The sequence below is a fragment of the Peromyscus californicus genome, unplaced genomic scaffold, assembly GCF_007827085.1.
Source record: "Peromyscus californicus insignis strain IS unplaced genomic scaffold, ASM782708v3 Scaffold_5__1_contigs__length_169319896, whole genome shotgun sequence".
Lineage (NCBI taxonomy): Eukaryota > Metazoa > Chordata > Mammalia > Rodentia > Cricetidae > Peromyscus > Peromyscus californicus.
Genome location: NW_026294573.1, coordinates 19,655,168 through 19,678,532, shown reverse-complemented (window position 1 = coordinate 19,678,532; position 23,365 = coordinate 19,655,168). Strand labels below are relative to the sequence as shown.

At 41.0% G+C, this 23,365-nt stretch overlaps 1 protein-coding gene across 1 annotated transcript in view; it reads right to left on the bottom strand.

Moving 5' to 3' along the window:
- Maco1 (macoilin 1) overlaps positions 1-23,365 on the bottom strand; it is a 74,562-nt gene that overhangs the window by 29,148 nt on the left and 22,049 nt on the right. The window contains exons 2-6 of the mRNA XM_052715454.1: positions 18,108-18,249; positions 16,211-16,337; positions 13,105-13,228; positions 10,734-10,912; positions 8,005-8,506 (exon numbers count right to left, since the gene is read on the bottom strand). Coding sequence (XP_052571414.1) covers positions 8,005-8,506; positions 10,734-10,912; positions 13,105-13,228; positions 16,211-16,337; positions 18,108-18,249 — 1,074 coding nt within the window. The remainder of the gene's footprint in view (positions 1-8,004; positions 8,507-10,733; positions 10,913-13,104; positions 13,229-16,210; positions 16,338-18,107; positions 18,250-23,365) is intronic.

Sequence of the window (23,365 nt, the reverse complement as noted above, 5' to 3'; positions counted from 1 at the left end):
GGTGGCGCACGCCTTTAATCCCAGCACTCGGGAGGCACAGCCAGGCGGATCTCTGTGAGTTCGAGGCCAGCCTGGGCTACCAAGTGAGTTCCAGGAAAAGGAGAAAAGCTACACAGAGAAACCCTGTCTTGAAAAACCAAAAAAAAAAAAAAAAAAAAAATCTGTTATCTAGCCAGGTATAGCAGCGAATCCCTGCAATTTCAGTATTTTGAAGTTAAAGAAGATTTCATATTCAAAGGTGGCCTGGACTATAAAGTGAGATTCAAATACAAAAAAAAGATTCAAATCAGGTTGTAAGAAAACAACCTGATTAAATACTGGGAGTAATTTTTTTTAAAACACCTTATCAAAGATAGTATAAAGTGCAAATGAACTATAAAAAGATACACTCCATCATATGGCCCTTAATCACTGTGGCTTCAACCCTATTGCGAAACCTAGAAGCAATAACTATGCTGAAGGAGACAAACGACCACGGGAAACTGTGGTACATCTACCCACACACAAGTGACCAAGACAGAGGAATCTCAGATGTATTTCTAGGTGAAACTTTATGGCATAGCCAGTAGGGACGCCAGAGCTTAACAGGGTTTAGTGGCACCTGAGGAGTGAGTAGGATTTTGAAAACAAACTCCTTGTGTGATACTCTAACGGTGAATACCTGTTAGAAGTGTGTGTCTAGTCCACCAAGAATAAATGCACGTCAACCCCAATCCCTAGCATGACAGTGATGTGTCAATACAAGTTGTCAGTTGTAACAGAGGGTGGGCATGTGTTAGGAAATCTCTGTACCTCCTGCTCAATTTTTCTATGAACTTAAAAACTGATCTAGAAAACTAAAATCTTTTAAAAAATTTCACAAATACTGACCACAAAATTATAATTAGCTGATGAGAAGAAAATACAAAAAAAATTTTTCAGGGACTTGTATCATGGTAGTGGAGTATTTTCCTCTTTTTTTTGGGGGGTGGGTTTTGAGATAGGGTCTCACTATATAGTGCTAGCTGTCTGTCCTGGAACTCACAGAGATCCACCTGTTTCTGCCTCCCAAGTGCTGGCTTCCTTTTTATTTTTAAAAAGATGTTTTTTCAGCTGGGCAGTGATGGCGCATGCCTTTAGTCCCAGCACTCGAGAGGCTGAGGCAGGCGGAACTCTGTGAGTTCGAGACCAGCCTGGGCTACAGAGTGAGTTCCAGGACAGGCTCCAAAGTTACACAGAGAAACCTGGTCTCAAAAAAACAAAAACAAAAAAAAAAGGATGTTCTTTCTTATTTATAGTGTGTCTGTATCTGTTGGTCTATCTACATACACATACACACAGTCATGTGTATGTGGATACCCACTGGATCCCAGGAGCTCGAGTTACAGACAGTTATAAGTTGGATACTGGAAACTGAACCCTGATGCTATGGAACAACAGAAAGAGATCTAACTGGAGAGCCACCAGTCCAGCCCAGCTCCTTTTACTAAGCCATTTCTACAGGAATTCTCTTGCAGCACTAGAAAGACTAACATGTCTTTAACCTGGCTGCTGTGGAATAATCCTCTTGTACACTGTAAAGATTTGTCACTTGAATTGGTTTAATAAAAATCTGGCAAGCCAGTAGCTGAGCAGGAAGTTATGTGGGAAAGCCAAACTGAATGATGGGAAGGAGGGCGGAGTCAGGAGTCGCCAGCCAGATGCAAAGGAAGCAAGATAAGAATGCCAAACTGAGAAAAGGTACCAAGCCACAATGTGGCTAAACATAGATAAGAATCATGGGTTAATTTAAGTGTCAGAGCTAGTTAGTAATAAGCCTGAACTACTGGCTGAGCATTTATAAGTAATATTAAGCCTCTGAGTGGTTATTGGGTAACTGACAGGCAGGAGAGATCAGGTGCTGAGAACTAAGAAGCCTGCTGAGTTACAATTTCCCTGCACAAACTGGGCTGAAATAACTGGCCTTGCTGCTTTCTGGTTTGGCTCAGATTTTTGCCACATTAGGAATAAAAACACTTTTGGCTTCTAACATTTTAAGTTTGTTTTTTTTTTTTTTTTGTTTTTTTAAATATCCAGAGTTAAAAATTCACAAAATTGCCAGGAGTGGCGCAGGCAAAGGCAAATGAGAACTGTGAGTTCAAGGCCAATCTGGTCTACATAGCAAGCTCCAGGACAGCCAGAACTACACAGAGAAACCCTGGCTAAAAAACAAACACACAAAGAACAAAACAATTCACAAAATCAAACTGTTACAGGGTCCTTTAGCAACATATGTATTTCTCAAAACAAAAGAAGACTTTGGACTGGTCTTGGCAAGTTCCCTAAGTTTTCTGGAAAGAGCCCATTTATTTATTTATTGTTACCAAATTTCCAGCCTCCTCCAAGTTCCCCTAGACTCCTTTACATAGCAATCTACCCAGCACCTATTATGCATCTCCTACCTAGCACAATACCTGCTTTCTACTCAGCATCACCTAAGAGGCCTTCTTCATTCACTCAGTTCCTTGTTTCCATGTTCCTCTCTTTGCCAACATACATCCATTCACTAAGACCCTTCTTTTTTTTTTTTTTAAAGATTTATTTATTATGTATAGTGTTCTGCCTGCATGTATGTCTGTACACCAGAAGAGGGCTCCAGAACTCATTATAAATGGTTGTGAGCCACCATATAGTTGCTGGGAATTGAACTGAAGACCTCTGGAAGAGCAGCCAGTGCTCTTAACCTCTGAGCCATCTCTCCAGCCCCAAGAACCTTCTTTTTATAAAGACATAAAAATGAAATTCACAATCTATTAAAAAGAAAGAGCAAGCAAGTCAACACACTTTTCTGAATAGGGTCAAAAGGTGAGTATTTGTGGCTTTGTAGCTAGAGTCTCCAACAAGTGAGCTATGCTCCAACAAAACATACACGTACAAGAAGAGCAGTGTGAGACAGGAGATGACTCAGTGGGGAAAAGAGTATCCTGTTCTTATGCAGATTGCAGCTCCCAACACCCATGGTGGGTGGCTCACAACTGACTATAATTCCAGTTCCAAGGAATCTAATACTCTCTTCACACTTCCCTCAGCACTGCATTAAAATGCAGGAACACACACACACACACACAATTAAGAAATTAATCTTGGCATAGTAGCACACAAATTTAATCCAAGAACTCAGGAAGCAGAGGTAGGCTGATTTCTGTGAATTTGATGCTACCGGGTCGACATTGTGAGTTGGCCGTGTTGATAAAATAAGACTTTGTCTCTAATAAATAAACAATACACAACAGTTTAAAAACTATAACTAGCCAGGTGATGGTGGCGCACGCCTTTAATCCCAGCACTCAGGAGGCAGAGCCAGGCAAACTCTGTGAGTTTGAGGCCAGCCTGGTCTGCAGAGCAAGATCCAGGACAGCCACCACAACTACACAGAGAAACCCTGTCTCGAAAAACCAAAAAAAGAAAAAAAAAAACCAAACTAAAAATAAAATCTTAAAAAACAAACAAACAAACAGCAAAATTGGCACTGGGCAAGATCTGTCCTGTGTGTAGCTGTCTACTAAGGAATACAGCATCCTAGAGCGTACTCACAGAGCTAGTGAAGCTTGAGAAAAGACCTACTGGCACATTGGCCCTGCACAGTGTTGGTCAGTCTTATCTGAAGAGCCATTCCCACAAAGTGTCTTGGAAAGTTGTTAACCACTAATTAACACCCCTCAATAAATTATTAAATTCATTCTTCAAAACTAAGATTTCAATCATGGTCCTGAAACAAGACATAACTGAAGATTGTATTGCATTAATTCATTATTATAAAAGAACTATTGGTTAGTTTATGTAATTGTGGCTTTCAATTTTCTTGCCCAAATACTTGAAAATGAGTACAAAGCATCCCTGTGGAATTATAGCCAACCTCAGAGCTATGCACAACCATGGCATGCCTGAAAAAGTTGCATGTCCACAGTTGGCCCTGCATGCCTGCACTATGAGCCATAGGGGCTGTGCTGGCTAGTTTTGTGTCAACTTGACACAAACTGGAGTCATCTCAGAGGAGGGAACCTCAATTAGGAAAATGCCTCCAGAAGACTGGGTTGTAAGCAAGCCTATAGGTCTTTAACTTAATTAGTGATTGTTGGGAGAGGGCCCAGTCCATTGTAGGTGGCACCATCTCTAGCCTGGTGGTCCTGGGTTCTGAAAGAAAGCAGACTGAGCAAGTCATGAAGAGCAAGCCAGTAAGTAGTTGTCCTCCATGGTCTCTGCATCGGCTCCTGCCTCCAGGTTCCTGCCCTGTCTGAGTTCCTGTCCTGACTTCTTTCAGTGATAAACAGTGATGTGGAAGCATAAGCCAAATAAACCCTTTCTTCCCCAAGTGGCTTTGGTCATGGTGTTTCACCACGGCAACAATAACCCTAAGACAGACACACTGAGTCCGGTTTACTCATCTGCAGATGACACACCCACCCCACTCTCTAGCTAACAACTCAAACACAGGTTTAGATAAGCAGCCTTAGTAGCATTCATCAAAACATAAGTCAGCCAGGCGGCGGTGGTGGCGGCGGCGGTGGTGGCGCACGCCTTTAATCCCAGCACTCTGGGAGGCAGAGCCAGGTGGATCTCTGTGAGTTCAAGGCCAGCCTGGACTACTGAGCGAGATCCAGGAAAGGCGCAAAGCTACGCAGAGAAACCCTGTCTCGGAAAAACTAAAAAAAAAACAAAACAAAAAAAAAACATAAGTCAAAAACAGAAGAGACAAGCAATTGAAAAGGAAGTGGTAAGGCCTCTTCCAATCAAGGAAGAGAATTTGCTTAGAAAAAAATGCTTTTCCTTCCAAATACTTTTATTATTGTTTACTGTAGAGAATTCTGAAAATGTATTTTTTTTTTCCAGACAGGATTTCTCTGTGTAGCTTTGGAGCCTATCCTGGAACTCACTCTGTAGAGCAGACTGGCCTTGGACTCACAGAGATCTGCCTTCCGAGTGCTGGGATTAAAGGAGTGCGCCACCATCGCCCGGTTGAAAATGTATGTTAAATAAAAAGAAAAAAAAAATGAATGCCTGATTCTATCACAGGCTATAGCTTTTGTCAACATTTTAGCTTTTCTCTTCAAATCTCTTTTTTGTACACATTGGAGAATGTGTAAATGTTTTAAATTACATTGCTTTCTCCTTCTTCGTGGAGCATCATATTGTGAATATTCTCCCAAGTTCTTAAATATAGCCCAAAAGTATGATCTTACAGTGTCGACATTAGAAGCCAGGTGTAGTGGCACAGAGACAGGCCAGTGATAGTCAGCTACACAGTGAGATCCTGTCTCTGAACAAACAAAAAACAGTATCTATATTAGAAGTCTATCAAAGAGCCAGGTGTGGTGGTACATACCTTTAATTCCAATACTCGGGAGGCAGAAACAGGTGGATTTCCTGTATGAGGCCCGCCTGGTCTACAGAGAGTCCCAAGAAAGCCAGGCTACACAGAGAGACCCTGTCTCCAAAACAAATGAAAAAATAAAAAAGTATATCAAAGAAATGGCCCGCTATTTATCTAAGTTTTCCCATTGTTGGATAATTAAGTTCTTCTCTTGTTTTGAGACAGGGTCTCACTATGTATCCCTGACTACCTTAGAACTTATTATGTAGACCAAGCTAGCCTTGAACTCACAGATATCTGCTACCTCTGTCTCCTGGGTACTAGGATAAAGAGTGTGTACCACCACACCTGGCTCCCTTTATTTTCATATTACATTAAAAGTTGAAAATTGCCGGGCGGTGGTGGCGCACGCCTTTAATCCCAGCACTTGGGAGGCAGAGGCAGGCGGATCTTTGTGAGTTCGAGGCCAGCCTGGTCTAGAGAGCGAGATCCAGAAAGGCGCAAAGCTGCACAGAGAAACCCTGTCTCGAAAAACCTAAAAAAAAAAAAAAAAAAAAAGTTGAAAATCATTCCACATCAAGTTTATGAAATTACTTAAATACATTTTCTATTAACTTATTGACAGCAAGTATTTCTCTAAAATAGAGACTTGCTCTGAGAGGGCCTACAGGTGAAGACAGAGTCCACACTGGTGACACCAGGAGGCAGCAGTCCCCAGGAGCAAGCAATGGGCACAAATACCACAGCATCAGCCCTACCTCACTGGCCAGGTGGGTCCTCAATCTTCAATACCAAAGGCAGATCAGATAGCCAAGCCAATTAGCACCACACTTTACTGGGGTAGCCAAGGAAGCATTTCACCTCACTTGCAATACCAAACACAGGAGACCCGTGTTGATACTAAAATCACGTAAAGACGTTAAATAATGTGTGGCAAAGGTTTCACCTGCTGTAGCAGTTAGTGAATTCTGGGGAATTCCCTCTGAAATAAGTAGTACAACTGGCCTTTCTCCTCTGGACATCTGGAAGCAGGCTCTCTGCTGACTGTTCACTCTGCAGGATAGCATCAGCAATGGCATGCTTCCAAAGTTGCATAAAGGCCTGCTGCGGGAGTGAGAGGTGGCGTGTGGAACCCATGTCCATTTCTCTATCTAGCTACCACTCACAAAATTAAAACTAGTCCATATTCTGGTTCACATTATTTACAATACTTAAAACTCTTCCTTGAAGAACAAATTGCCCTTGGCCTTTAAATAAGCTAAAAAATGGGCAGTGGTGGCACACACCCTTAATCCCAGCATGTGTGAGTCAGAGGTAAGTGGATCTCTGAGTTCGAGGCCAGCCTTGGCTACAGAGCTGGGACAGCCTGGGATACACAGAGAAACCCTGTCTCAAACAAAGTGGATTAAGAAACTTACTGGGCCGGGCGGTGGTGGCGCACGCCTTTAATCCCAGCACTCGGGAGGCAGAGCCAGACGGATCTCTGTGAGTTCGAGGCCAGCCTGGACTACCAAGTGAGTTCCAGGAAAGGCGCAAAGCTACACAGAGAAACCCTGTCTCGAAAAACCAAAAAAAAAAAAAAAAGAAACTTACTGGACTGTGTGGGCTACCTACAGCAAAACAAAAACAAAACCCCTCGTTAGGCTCTTCACTTTGGAATTGAAGACCAGGGGAAAAGCCGTTCCTGTTTGCCGATTTAGTCAATGAATTCTGAGCCAGTCAGTGTCACAATTAAGGTTGACAAAAGAAATGTTTCTGATTAAAATCCCTATCTAACACTGTGTTACCACATGGAATTTTTAATGAGAGATTTCTTTTTTCTTTTCTTTTTAAAATGTATTTCGTGTGTGCACGTGCTATGTGCATGTGGAGGTCAAAGGACAAATTGTCAGCATTGGTTCTCTCGTCCACCATGTGGGTCCCGGGGTCATCAGGCTTGGCAGCAAGCACCTTTACCCAATGAGCCACCTTGTCAGCCCAAGAGATTATACTTTTCAAACCTGAATATCCCAGACTTACCAATGCATAATTTAAATTCTAATTGTAGAGGAAACTAATGAAGACCAGCTCAGGGTAATAACAACTTTCTTTTTTTTTTTTTTTTTTTTTTAAGATTTATTTATTATGTATACAGTGGTCTGCCTGCATATATGTCTTCAGGCCAGAAGAGGGCATCAGATCTCATTATAGATGGTTGTGAGCCAACATGTGGGTGCTGGGAATTGAACTCAGATCCTCTGGAAGAACAGCCAGTGCTCTTAACCTCTGAGCCATCTCTCCAGCCCCCAACTTTCTTACTCCCTTTCCCATCTACGTACGCTTGATCATAGAAGATGTGCACCATCACGGACACAGATTTTCCTCTTTGTCTCTTTGCCAAAAAGAACTTTAGATATGCAAATGTAAAAGGACAGGACTAACAGCATCCTTCAGGGCCACCAAGCGGCTGCATGTCAATCTATCACATGTGGGAAGTCGTCATCATCACCTCTTATTCAGAACACAGAACAGGTCAGAACGGTGTTTTATTATGCTGACACAGGTGACTGACGAACCTGTGTCAAACAAACCCCAGACACCACCGGTCACAGCGCTGACCACCAACAGCTCTAGCAGGCCCATGGGCGTGGGACTTTGGAGTCGTGGCAAGCGGTGGTGAGGCTGCACACACTTACCTCACCAGCGCATCTGGCTTGCTCAGCTGGTTGTTGGGAATGCAGTTCTCCATTAAGTCCTTGTGCGCACTGGGGCTCTTGCTGGCACACTTCTGCTTCTTCTCGTTTTTACTAGACGAGGAAGGAATGCTTCCGTTTGTAGCGCTGTGACTTCGAGGTGAGGAGTTCACAACTCCACTGGCATTTTTGTAATTTTTTGAGGAAGCAGTGCATGAGTCCTCTTTTAAGAGATTTTCTGTACTTCCCACAAGATCATTGTTTAATCTTTTACTATTGATATGGTTTTCCATATACTCAATTTCTTGTATTTTAGAGTCTACAGGTTGTAGAATATTGTTGTTATTTATTCCAAGGTTATGTTTTTTGGCATCTTTGTCCTTCTCTTTCCCTTTTTCTCGATATTCTATCTCTGGCAGCGTTGTGGAAAGTTTTTTGTTGGCTGGGATGCCTCCATTGTGATGTATAAGGATCGAGGAATCCATGTCCGGCAATCCTTTGGCTGCTACAGTACCAAAAACAAACCAACAAACAAACAAAAACCCATACTGGAATATTTAGCTTTTAAAAACATAGACAACATTTATTTAGTAAATGTATTAGCTAGGCCTAAAAATTCACTACATTAATCACAGTAGAAAGTTAGAAGCAGTAAGTACAGTATATTACACTAACTCCCAAGTCCAGACACAGTTGAAAAAAAAAAATCACCATGATATGAACTTCAAACCATTAAAGATTTGGCTTTAAAATAAGACTAAAATTTTATAATTAAGTCATATATAATATATATATACATGTATATATATGTACATATATATAGATCAAGTCAACTAAATTGGTCATAAGGGTGAAAGAACAAAAGTTCATTTTTTTAAAAGAGGACCTATTTTGGGGGCTGGAGAGATGGCTCAGTGGTTAAGAGCAGTAGCTGTTCATCCAGAAGTCCTGAGTTCTATTCCCAGCAACCACATGGTGGCTCACAACCATCTGTAATGAGATCTGGCGCCCTCTTCTGGCCTGCAGGGACACATGCAGGCAGAACACTGTATACATAATAAATAAATAAATGTTAAAAAAAAAAAAAAGAGGACCTATTTTAATGAATATTATGAAAAGGGATTTATTACATTGGCATATGCCACAGGCAGGGTAGTCCAACAATGGCTACCCTCCCAAGAAGCCTCATTTTAAAAGAGGCCTAAACTGGACCCGGGAGACAGTTCGGTGTGTAAAAGTGTTTGCCACACAAGCTTAGTAACCCAAGTTCAATCTCCAAGACCCAAGTATAGGTACGAGACAAATGGCTCCACAAAGTTATTTCCATGTGTGCTGTGACATGTGCACCAACTCATACACATACATTTACACACACACACACACACACTTTTTTTTTAATGCCTGGATTAAACAAACACCTGATAATATTACTGAAAAAATTCAAATGAAGCCGAGGTACTGGTGCACGCCTTTAATCCCAACACTTGAGAGGCAGAGCCAGGCCGATCTCTGTGAGTTCAAGGCCAGCCTGGTCTCCAGAGCAAGATCCAGGACAGGCACTAAAACTACATAGAGAAACCCTGTCTCAAAAAACCAAAAAAACAAAAAACTTCAAATGAAAGAAAAGATGTGACTTCCAGTTATAGACATTTAGTCTTTGTGTGACTCAAGTGTTGAAGTAATACGTCTGTATCATTTACCAGGACACTTACAAACAGCTTCCTGTATCAGCTCAGTATATTTTAATGTGCTGTGGTATCCTTGAGAGCTATTTTGTACTGCTTCAGAAAAAAAGGATTTTGATATAAATTAATTAGAAAGCATGACCTGAAACTTCTGACTTCCATGCACAGAAAACCGGTGTTACTACAAGTTCACCTATCACTATTGGCTGAACGTCCACAAGAAAAGCCCCCTTAGTAATGGTTCCATTTGTTGGGCATGGTGGCACACGCCTTTATTCCCAGCACTTGGGAGGCAAAGGCAGGCAGTTCTCTGAGTTTGAGACTAGCCTGGTCTACAAAGTGAGTTCCAGGACAGCCAGGGCTGTTACAAAGAAACTGTCTTGAACGTGTCCCCCCCAAAAGGTTTAATTTAAGATCCACCATCATACAATATATGAAATTTATGAAACATTCAAACAGGACCCACATCTCCTTGTTCTGCCAGAAGGCAATGTCACATGTCCACACAGCCATCAATGTCACATGTCCACACGGCCATCAATGTTACATGGCCACACAGTCACCTTGCTTATACTTTGGTTCTTGACTTGCTTCAATTACAATGTCATAGTCAACATGTATTTTATTAATAAGTATTTCTTACAATTTGTAACACAATATTTACATGTTTAATTAAAAATAATGAACTAGGGGATGGAAAGATAGCTCAATAGCTAAGAGCACTTGTTGCTCTAAGGTTCAGTTCCAGTACCACATTGTGGCTCAGAAGGATCAGCAACCCCAGTTCCAGGGCTCCAGACTACTACACATATAAACATGCAGAAAAAAAAAACCAATACACATAAAAAAATATGTAAAACAAATACTATATTTAGAAGCAGGCGGCCCTCAGAAAGTAAAATACTGCACTCACATTCTATATTTCATGACCAAACAATGGCCCCAGGAGGAACCAGAAAACTGGAAACTCTAAACTCTCAGGCATTTTTTAACTGAGGCAAAATCTGACTAGCCTATTAGGTCCACAACTTAAGAGTAAAGACCTACCTTCCTCAGCCTCCTTTTCTTGCTTCTGCAACATTTGCTGCTCTGGAGGGAGGGCCTGCTGAAGAAGCTGCATATAAAACTCGTTCTCCTTTTGAACTTCCTTTTGCTTCCTTAACCGCATTTTGTAGCTCACATAACTTTTGAAGCCAAAGCCCAAAGTCACCACAGGGTACCCAATACTAGAAAGAAGACAGTCCAGCCAATAATTGCAAGCACAAAACAAACAACATGTGTACAGGCACATAGGCTACTGAGACTGAAAATCAGAAAACCATTTCTAGTTGATGATGATGAACCCATGCACAGAGAATGAGCCCCTGGGCTACAGGTCTGAGGGACCACAGGAAAACATTTCCCATCCTATTTTAGGGGTTCTAAATTCTAAGAGTCCCCACAGGGACTGACAGATAGTGCAGCTAATGTTTTTGAGGAAACAATGAGCTTTATGCATTAGAATTTAGCCATCATTCTATTTTTAAGAATGAAAAGGTATCTGGACACAATGGGGCCATTGCTAACAAGAACTCGGAGCCTATGGCTGCACAATATCAACCAAAGTTGCATCACAGATCAGGGAAAGGCTCGTGAAGTCCCATCCCTAGCTGAGGGGCTGTTAGAACTGCCCATGTTCCAGTGGATGGTCCGATACCCACGCACAGACTGGCAGCACTGAGTGGACTCAGTGGATCTAAAAAAAAAAAATACATGAAGTTGGAAGGGATAATTATGTGTGTATGTGGAGGTTATTAATAGGAAGAGTTTGAGGGGAAGGAATGGTGGGTAAATCAAAACACATTATACTCATGCATGAAATTCTCAAACAATAAAATTTTCAAAAAGAACTAAAGGGTAGAGATTTTTATGGGTAGCCAACAATAGTCATGCTAAGTGTTAAAAAAAATCAAAAGGGCACAAGGTGGTGGTGGCACACGCCTTTAATTCCAACATGCAAGAGATTGAGGCAGGTGACCTCTGAGTTCAAGCCCAGCCTGGTCTACCAAAGGAGACAGTCAGGGCTACACAGAGAAACCATATCTTCAAAAACAAAAACAAACAAATCAAAAGGGTATTGTTTAATTTTTAACATCTGAAGACAGAGTCAAATTTAGGCAATTACATTAATCTTCTTGTGTCTGAGGAGTAAGAGCAACAGCTGCTTCTGTAAAATTAATTCATAAACACTTTGTCACACAGCAATTCCAAAATCACTTATGTGTAAGTATCAGGAATCATCTGAGTTGTTAGAGTTGTTACACTAAGTTAAAACAAGTGTTCTTACAACTCTAATATAAGACAGAAAGTAAAAGTATTTCCTCTAACCAATCAAACTGCCAAATGCTTTTCCAAAGCGTCTGTCTACAAACACTGTCAAGCCCATAGTAAGGCTCCCAAGTGTTAAAAGTGTTACAGTTTTTAATTAGTTTAAATATAGTTTCACTACAAATTTAAAGTGACAATGTTTATTTAACTCATTTGTTTGTAAAAACTAAAAAAAAAAAAAAAACAAAACTGGAAATAGCAATTTGCATTTATTGGGGGATTGTACTTTTCACAACTGATATAAACAGAAATCAAGCTTACTTTCTAATATTTTTAGTTAAAGTTAAATGAAATACACCTTAACATTCGATTATATTTCATAAGCAGAAATGTTCCTTTTAAAAGTGTTAATAGGCCGGGCGGTGGTGGCGCACGCCTTTAATCCCAGCACTCGGGAGGCAAAGCCAGGCGGATCTCTGTGAGTTCGAGGCCAGCCTGGGCTACCAAGTGAGTTCCAGGAAAGGCGCAAAGCTACACAGAGAAACCCTGTTTCGGGAAAAAAAAAAAAAAAAAAAGAAGTGTTAATAGGCTGGAGAGATGGCTCAGTAGTTATGAGCACTGACTGCTCTGCCGGAGGGCCTGAGTTCAATTCCCAGCAACCACATGGTGGCTCACAACCATCTGTAATAAGATCTGGTGCCCTCTTCTGGTCTGCAAGGACACATGCAGGCAAAATACTGTATACATTTAAAAAAAAAATATTTTTTAAGTGTTACTAGCCTTATCACTTCTGTAAGACTATGGAAGCTTTAAGACATGGCCATAGCTCATCAAGACTTTGGAATCATCATCAAATCACTTTTCAGATACTTACAAGCTTGGCACTAAGTTAAACACTTGACACATTGTACCTCCTTCCCATGATCTCAGGAGAGAGGTTAAAAGCTGATGTTCAGAATGACAGGCTCAGCCACACAGCTGTTGGGCCAGAGCTGGGGCTCCACCTCTGAAAAGGCTCACACTCTCTACCAGCATGCCACACTGACACTGGGCTCAGCTGAACTTACCATCTCACACTGAAATATAGACTAGGACTATAGGTAATACTCACCAGTGAGCAGCAAATGGACGACAAAGGTCTACATGAAAATTTTTCAGATCTTTGAATCTAATTGCTGCTTCAATATAAACAAAGAGTATCCAGAGAGACACTGTGGGCAGACACACTCCCCTTTCTGTGGGAAAGCAGCAGAGAGACGACCATCAATGAACACAGTAGCTGACACAAGAGACGGCTTGTCTGGAGACTCGTCAGTGACAGCAACTTTCATTAGGACTTTCACCTGAACTAAAAAGCAACATGATCTAAACTGAAAGCTTGTCTATGACAAACAAGCCCACAAACTAATTGACAAAAATAAAAAAAGGTAAACATCTGTGAGGAAATATTCAGAATATGTCGAACAAAAGACTCATAATCTTAATATACAAAGAGCTCCTAAAAATCAATTTAAAAAAAAAAAAAAGGCAACCAAAGTTCGGTATAATACTGTATGCCTACCTGTAGCCCCAGCACTTGGAAGACAGAGGCAGGTGGATCTCTGAGTTTAAGGCCAGCCTGGTCTATAGAGGGAGTTTCAGGACAACCAGGGCTACAAAGGAAACCCTGTCTCAGAGAAAAAAACAAAAACCCAAAGAACAACAACAAAAAAGAAGCACCAGCTGCTCTCCCAGAAGTTCAATTCTCCTGAGTTCAATTCCCAGCAACCACATGGCAGCTCACAACCATCTATAATGGGATCTGATGCCCTCTTCTGGGGAGTATGCATACATGTAGACAGAACACTCAAACATAAAGTATACAAATAAAGTTTAAGAAAAAATCATCACCAACATCAAAAAGTTTATGACACAATCTTACCATTCTTTTATGGAGATATACAATTTTATTAAGCATTCTTTTTTAATTTTCTACTTTTATTCAACTATTTTGTGTGGGTGCACACATATGTACATGCCACAGCAAGCTCGTCTCTATACAACTTTTCAGACCGGTCTCTGTTTCCACCAACAGGATTCTAGGGATCCGACTCAGGTCCTCAGGCTTGCCAGCAAGTGCTCTGACCTGCTGAACTGTCCTGCCAGCCCTTGTCAACTATTCTTAATCTCAAGGAATTTTAAATTTTATCATATGGAAGAAAAACTAGCCCTCCAAGTTATATATACTATAATCCTATTTTCCATGTTTCTATTAAATGTAGTTTGTTTGTCTCAGCATTAACTATTTCAAACTAAAACCTATTTCACGACTTGGCTATTCCAATGTGTGTGTCACTCTATGACACTGTCCTGCCGATCCCTGGGAAGTCCCAACAGGTTCTATTAGGAGCCATGTCATTAGTTTCTTCCCTATGAGACAGCACTGAAAGAATCAGAAAGGCTGCCTTTGCAAACAGAGTCCTAGCACATCTGGGCTGGAGGCTCTCACACACTGAGATTAGCCCATCTTAGGTAACAGAGAAGAAACTGGGATGCAAATAAATGGCCCAGAAGGAAATACAAGCAAAAACTGGTTCAAAGAAAAAATCTCTTGAATTAGACTAGACAGCAGCCAACTTGAGAACATTCTGGGTAGCTTAAAATCAAGTTCGATCCTACAGAGGAGAAACCATGCTCACAGTGGAGACCTCCAACAGCGGGGCTCCGCTGTCTTCTACAGTGGCCAGCACCACTTTCAGCAGCAGCATCAAGGATGAAGCTGCTCCAGAGAGCTTTTACTGTCTGGTGTGCTCTCAAAAGTTAAAATCCTACAGGTTACAGCTGGGTCGGAGAATCATGTTTCACAAAGTGCTGCAGACAGTGTGACCCTGAGGACCAATCCTCAAAGCCCAGCAGCACATGCCACATATGCTTTCAGTGAGTTAGAGTTGTCAAAACATTTCTTCTGATCTTGGTTCGAAATAACAAGTTTGAGAAAAGAAGGAAGCTGACTATGAATCCCTATCAGTAAGAATCTATCTGAAATACAGTGCAAAGAATTAGGAGCACAAAATAGGAAGACACTTAAAATGTCAGACAATTAAAAGCTAGTGACATCAGGAGTATTTTTGCCTGCAGAGAAACAAAAACTTAAGAGGCTATGACAGGGTCTTCAGATCACTTGATACATGTCATCTGGGGAGACCATTTATTCAGAGCGGTCCTATGAAAGTGGTCCTGTATCAGGCCACCTGAAACTTCTAAGGCCAAATTCTGTCCATTCCCATATGTTTCTGGATAAATCCTTTTTACATCCTCTAAGAATCTCTAAGCCTCAAACTGTAACAGCATCTTGGGTTATAAGTACAAGGAGGACACTTGTGACCCAGTCCAGAGAACTATTTTCTCCTGTGCAGCCCCAATGTGAATGGGAATGGCAGGAATCCATACCACTGCACATTTCCAATTGTAGAAAGCCTCTATGTGCCTGGGATGATGAGATTTTTTTTTTTTTGGGTCAAATTATTGGGTTCACATGAATGACTTCTAACTTTCCTTTCAATACCGAAAAAAAGGCTGTGAACAGTCTTCGAGTATGGCACATGAATGTCTTCAACTACTCCTAAACATAAATCACTTCAACTCTTTTTAAATTGACATCTTTGCAACAGAGGTGCCAACTGAAATGCCTAAACTTTAAGTTTTTGATTCAAATAATTAAAAAAATAAATAAAAAAGGAAAATCCATATATAAAAGCATATAGAGCGCCGGGCGGTGGTGGCAGACACCTTTAATCCCAGCACTCGGGAGGCAGAGCCAGGCGGATCTCTGTGAGTTCGAGGCCAGCCTGGTCTCCAAAGCGAGTTCCAGGAAAGGCGCAAAGCTACACAGAGAAACCCTGTCTCGAAAAACCAAAAAAAAAAAAAAGCATATAGAGCAAGGCATGGTGCTCAGGAGGCAAAAGGCAGGAGGATCGCTGTGAGCTGTAGGCTAGCCTGGTCTACATAATGAGTTCCAGGACAACCGAGACTATCTAATGAGACTCTGCCTCAAATAACCAACCCTACAATCAACAAACAAACAAAAACCCACAAACCACCACCACAAGTCAAACAACATATTACCATGTATTGGGGAAAGGCAACTTTAAAATGTCAATCTTAAATAATTCATTCAAATAATCCACATTTTAAAAACTTGCATCTAAAATTTCTAACCAAGAAGTCATCAAGCTTACCTGTGTGCCATACGTACTGGACCCATACATATGTGCTAGCAGCAAAAAAAAGCCATTGTATGGGAATGAAGAGGAGACATATGATATTTGATGTAAATGCTACACAAACAAAAAATACTGAGAAGGCCTAAAGAGAGAAAAAAAGGCAAATTAAAGCCACATTTCAGAACTTATCATTTTCACGCATGTTATTAAAAGCTTTGTTGAATAAAATTACTAAATACAGAGCAAGTTAACAAGAAGAAATTTTAAACACTTAGAATAGACCATGTAGTAGCAGTGGTTATTAGCTTGAGCAGCACATATACTAAAAAGCAGTGGCTAACTCAACATTAAAGAGTGCTATTGTTCATGGTTCTTAAACCATGGGGAAGAACTGGACCAGAACTGTGGTCGGACCACAGTGAGCTCCTTGGGATGCTCTAGGCAGGTCACCTGAAGGAACAAGAACTTTAACCCTGAAAAGCCTCCTGTTTCCTCATAACCCATCCCTAAAGAGCTTCACTCTTAAAGGAGAGGCTTGCTGGAATGCAGATGAACCAAACATTGCAAGAAATATATATGCTGGTGGTAATATTAATAACACTGCCTTCCTCTGGACATCACTATTCATTACCAATAAAACAAAAGCTTGAGGCCATCTTTTGGAAGCATAGATTCGCTCTGACCAAAGTACCAGGCCTGGATTGGAGAGTTAGTTGTAAGGTGTAGCTATGGAACACAATAGAAATAACACATAAGTCAAAAGACTAAGCTCAAGCTATACCCCAAGCTCTAACTAGATAGTTTAAAACCTGTGGTCTAGTGACATCTGAAGGGGCTTTGAGAGCTTTCCAAACAGAGAGCTCTAAAACAACAGAGGCACTCTTCTATTTTATTGGGTAAGTAGTTATTTTCAATGAATTAATAAATATGTATTTAATTTTCATTTTTTTTTTTAGCTATTATTTGTTTTTTGTTTAATTTTCCCCGAGAATAAGGTCTCTGTAGCCTTGGCTGGCCTGGAAATCAGTTTGTAGACCAGGCTGGCCTGGAACTCACAAATATCTTCCTACTTCTGCCTCTGTATTGCTGGGATTAAAGGCATGCATCACCACCCAGCTTGTTTTATTTTATTTTATTTTTTTTTTGGTTTTTCGAGACAGGGTTTCTCTGTGTAGCTTTGCGCCTTTCCTGGGACTCACTTGGTAGCCCAGGCTGGCCTCGAACTCACAGAGATCCGCCTGGCTCTGCCTCCCGAGTGCTGGGATTAAAGGCGTGCGCCACCACCGCCCGGCAGCTTGTTTTATTTTGTAACCTACATTAACAGAAGCTCTTTGGAGTTTTCAGTAATTTTTAAGAGTATAAAAGTAATCTTGAGATCAATGAGAATCACTGCTTTGATTCAATTACAACCTAGTGACAGGAACTCCAGAGCACTCTAGAGTAAGACGAGGCAATACTGAGTCCTCCCACTGCTACCCGCCTCTTATAACCCTCTACCCAGTCTCCTCACTCCCCTCAAGTGGGAGAGGAGGAGAAAACAGAACCACTCATCAGTGGGCTTAGAACAGCCAAGTTTTAATCCATAGACCCAATTAGCTCATCCCAACACAGGCACTTCAGTATTGCTAATAAAATCCATTTAAAGCCGGGCGGTGGTGGCACACGCCTTTAATCCCAGCACTCGGGAGGCAAAGCCAGGCGGATCTCTGTGAGTTCGAGGCCAGCCTGGTCTCCAAAGCGAGTTCCAGGAAAGGTGCAAAGCTACACAGAGAAACCCTGTCTCGAAAAACCAAAAAAAAAAAAAAAAAAAAAATCCATTTAAAATAGGTCAGTATCAGCCATTGAAGATATTCTTTTAATTAGAAGGGTAACTAAATCCCTGACAGTTGGAGAACATGCAATAGGAACATACCAGTCCCTGGTATCTGAAGGAATCATAGACGCTTCTGATGAAAAGCCAGAATGGCCACAGATATTCAAATCGGAACTCCAGGACAAAGTCTGCCAGGAGGACAAGTGCCCACACTACCAGGAATTTCAGGTATAAAAATGTACTGCAAAACATAAAAAGTGATTCAAGGTCATGCATGGAGAACCAGAAATAGGAATGCACTGTTTCTGTTTCAAACAGATATAAATAACCTCATTTACCACGAACACAGTGGAGATACAGCCCAGAAAGTTGCTACTGTGGCCTATGTGGATTGTAAAAACCTCCTTCCCTCTCAGCCTCCCTCACTGTCAAGAGATGATGACCAAACCTGCTCAGCGCCATTTAATATGGAGGAAAAACACTAAATCTCACCACTATTTTAAAATGTGCTAGGCCGGGCGGTGGTGGTGCACACCTTTAATCCCAGCACTCGGGAGGCAGAGCCAGGCGGATCTCTGTGAGTTCAAGGCCAGCCTGGTCTCCAAAGCGAGATCCAGGAAAGGCGCAAAGCTACACAGAGAAACCCTGTCTCAAAAAACCAAAAAAAAAAAAAAAATTTGCTAAGTGTCTGACTTGAAGATACTGCACTCCTCTGAGAGTGACAGCTTTCAAGCTGTTCTTCATTAGAAGAAAGTGTCATGGCTGAAAGGCTTCAATGTGCGGCTTCCTCACCCTCCACACCTGCTTCAGAGTTGGAAATTCTTGCTGTGCACCTCTCTGTGCTTCAAGAATTCTGTGCTTGTCACTCTCTTTTGCTTCTCTATACAGCATTCATGTGCATTGACCAAACAAAACATAACTGACTTCCTAAAAATATGCCAAAGCTAACTCATGGGACAGACACCAGCCATTACCAAAGACTGCAGGCACAAAAATGTCTGTTAAAGGAAATATCTTCAAACATTCTGCACTTTAGATGTAAATGTGTGTTCTGAGTTCCCTCCTATTCATGTTAAAGAGACACATGCTTTGAGAAGCCAGTTAGTACATACATATATATCCACTGTACTGAGCTCAAAAAAAGGTAGAAACACAGTTTAAAAAACAGCAAGCTGGGCAATGATGGCGCACATCTTTAATCCCAACACTCAGGAGGCAGAGGCAGGTGGATCTCTGTGAGTTCGAGGCCAGCCTGGTCTACAGAGTGAGTTTCAGGACAGCCAGGGCTTTTTTCGAGAAACCCTGTCTCAAAAAAAGCAAACAAAAAAAGTTTCTAAACCAGGTATGGTGTCACACACTTATAATTCCAGGCATGGTGGCATACACTTATAATTTCAGCACAGGGAAAGCTGAGATTTCAAGAAAAATCTAGAGTTTGAGGCTAGCCTGGGATATACAGCAAGCTACAACCTAGCCTGAGTTAGAAACACTCTATCCTAAAAAAATAAATTTCAAAAACTGACCATATATGAGTTCTGGTGAAAAATGTAAGCAGCTGAGAATGAACTTCCACACTGTGGAGGGGACGATACTACCCAAGAGAAATGCACATTCATCTCCAGACTCATGGGGGATATTACCAACAATTGTTTTGATACTAGCAGCCAGCTACAGACCAAAGGTAAATTAACACAGAAAAAAAAATTAGGGTTTTACACTAAGTAATATTACTCAGCACTGACAGAAAATAAGCCATTCAGGAGAAAGCTCAAAACTATCCCCCAAAAAGTTGGGAACACAAATGAAACTTCAGGAAAGTGTTAACTACTGGTCTAGAGCAAGAAAGCTTGAGGACTGAGACAAGAACTAGTAATGGTAGCAAACACCTTTAACCTCAGCACAGGTCAATCTCTGTAAGTTCGAGGCCAGCCTGGCTTTTGGCAGCCACAGCAGCAGGCCAAAAGGTAGTGAATCCGGTTAGACAAAAAGCCTAAGAACTTTGGTGCTGGATAGGATCTAACCAAAGACCTCACCTGCTTGGTCAAACGACCTTATCACACCTGGCCGCAGTGGCAGAAGGCTGTCTGTCCCCTATAAGGCACTGAAAGTGTCTCCTGAAATTTAAGCAGTTCACCGAGGCCCTGGACCAGCAGACAGCCTCCCAGCTGCCTAAGTCACCCCACAAGTACAGACCAGAGACCATGCAGGAGGAGCAAGGCTGCTGGCCTGTGCTAAGAGGCCACCTGTCCTTTGAGTGGGGGGGTCAATGTTGGTGGAGCAGGAATGCTCAGCTGGTGGAGATTACACAGTACAGACCCAATGGAACTGGTCGTCTTCCTGCCTTTTGTCCAAAGGTGGGTTCCTTGATGCACCAGAATATGGTGATATTTTATTAGTACTGAAATGTAGATGTAACCAACGGTCTTATAAAATAAGAAACACAGAGCCAATTCAGAGAAGAAAGCCAAGAGGTCAGAGCTAAGAGCCTCACCCTTCCTGATTCAGGGATCCTCTCCAGCCAAGAGAGCTCTCCGAAAAGGACCTACTTCCTGTGTGTCTGTCTTTAAAGTCTTCCTGTTCTGCCTTGTCATTGGTTGTAAACCCAAACATGTGACTGCCTCGTCACTGCCTGAATGTACCGCCCTCCAGGTCCTTAAAGGCGTGCGCCACCGCCGCCATGCACTTGCTATGACTCTAATAGCTCTGACCCCCAGACAACTTTATTAACATACAATTAAAATCACATTTCAGTACAAGTAAAATACCACCACATTTCCCCTTTTCTATTTTAATAAAAAGGAAAAAAAAGAAAAAGGTTATAACTAACAAAAGAAAAACTATATACAAAAGTACAATGACTATATACAATATATACAAGTAATAAATGTCTAAACAATGTCTAGTCCATTTGTATTTGACAAATTCAGAGAAAATAATTTCATTATCTATCCTATTTTGTTAAGTCCAAAATGTATCTAATTCACTTTCTATCCTAATTAATCTTCAACTATAACTAACTAACCTTCAACTATAACTACCTAATCTTCAACTCCCTCAGAGACCCAAGAAGGAAATAATATTAGCTAACAAAAATAAAAACAGAAAGTGCATGCAAGCAACTTCCAAAAAATTTGTGAGTTGACAGAAACAGCCAGCTGCCTGGACAGTCACCTGAGGTTTCTCCACAGTGTTGGGGCATCATCTTCAGCCTATAGGCTTAGCATATCTGACAGACTCATTTGTGAAGTAGGATGTACACAAGGTCAACAGTTCAACCTCACATTGGGTGAGAGCGGTCCATGTACCAGAAACACCTGAATTCCACTAGTGTCATGTCATGATTCAGGATTTTAAATTCTGGAAATTGTTGATTTTTTAATTCAGCTGTCCATTCTTCTTGGCTGTGTATATATGGCTTCATCTTAGCATCCCGTTCTTCTCCACATCCCTCTGTCAAATGCCAGTTTACTATTGAGAGGCGTGAGCTTAGTTACTCTTCAGGAATAACTGTTTCAGCTGCTGTTCCATTGCACATCAGAAGCCATCGGTCCACTGCCTATTCAGCTGCCTTTGAAGAAAAGGGCACTGTACCTTTTCCGAATTGCAAAGGCCACTTCAGGGATGGTGCCATATTGTCCTGGCCTCAGAAGATGCCTTTTGATAAAGCCATAACCACACTCGTTTTGGCAAGAATCAGTAGTCCTTTGTTTCATGTCCTGTCTGTCCATTTTGTCAGCAGTTGATTCAAGGATACTTTGTTGTCCAGTGGCTAACTTTTGCCACAATGAAAGTTAACTCCATATGCAGTTTTTTCAATGCCCATATTTTCTCTGAAGTAGATTGGTACTGCCAGGAGCTGACATGTCTCATAATCATAACAAAAAAGAAAAATTTTTCTAAGTTATTAAAACATTTTAAATGCCATATTCTGTAGATCTCTGAAGGGTTTGAAGATGACCTGTCTAAAATATATCTGCTCAATTTTTAAAACATATCTAATATGACTACAAGTTCTATTGTAATGTGTAACTACTAACTTTCATTTCTTTATATCCTAATAGTTGGTAATAATAACATTCAAGGATCAGAAAATTGCATTGTTAAATGAATGGTATAAGTACAATTAGAGATATACATATAGCATTTTCTAACAATATCAATTTCAATATATATAATTTGTATACAATATAAAACAATCCAATCCAATGTAAAGTATTTAAAACTAGTAATTGTCTTTTTCTTCTTCTTTCTTTCTCTTTTTTTTTTTTTAAACAAGAACCTTAAATCTAATCTCTTTTGCTTAGCCTTTTTCCTAACCCTTGACAACAACTTGTAACCAACTCCCCTAAACAATGAAAATTATCCCAGACCCAAAACCCATTAAAAAGACCAAAAAACCACCCACCCCACACCACCTCTTTGGGAATGTGGGCGTTGTATTCTTAAAATTGCTTCCTGCTGGGTATGGGCGAAGTTATCTTTATCCTGAAAGAAAAATTTTAGGTTAATTGTCAAATTCTAGGAAAGGTAACCATATCCTTCATTATCCAGTCTGTGTATAATGCCAAAGTTCAGGGTTTATCTCAAGTCTTTATTCAAGTAGTCTTTGAGACTGGATCATCTCAGCAAGTCATCTCAAAATTGCTCTGAGCACCTTGTAGTTCAAAGCTGATCTGTAGATGATGTTTGTCAGCTTAATGATGTTATTTTGTTTTTGTTTTTTTGTTTTTTGTTTTTCGAGACAGGGTTTCTCTGTGTAGCTTTGCGCCTTTCCTGGAACTCACTTGGTAGTCCAGGCTGGCCTCGAACTCACAGAGATCCGCCTGGCTCTGCCTCCCGAGTGCTGGGATTAAAGGCGTGCGCCACCACCGCCCGGCCTTAATGATGTTATTATTGTCCACGTGGAATTATTGTTGTTGTGGGGCCCCAACTTCTTCCTGGAGACTTCAGTTGATGTTAGGCCTGGCCGTGATTTCCTGCAGAAAACTGATAAGAGACTCGAACACAAAGACATATATATGCAGCTAATTGAAGCCTTTTTTCTAGAATTAATTAATACTCTATATGACCATTCATATCTTAACAAAGGTTAAAATGTATATATATCTATATATCTATATATTAATCTTGTAAATTTTGATATAAAATTTATACTTTAAGAAAAATTTTAAAGAATCAGAATAGAATCAAAGAGTTGAGATTAGTAATAGAATAGTCCCTTAGTTAATTTGGCTTTTCTCCTGTCCCATAGCAGAAGATGGCTCTTTTATTCTGGCATGATACAGGGGGTTTGCATTTTCCTTTTAACAACATGCTTGAGTTTAAAGAAGGAGAGAGCCATTCTCCAACTCTAAAGT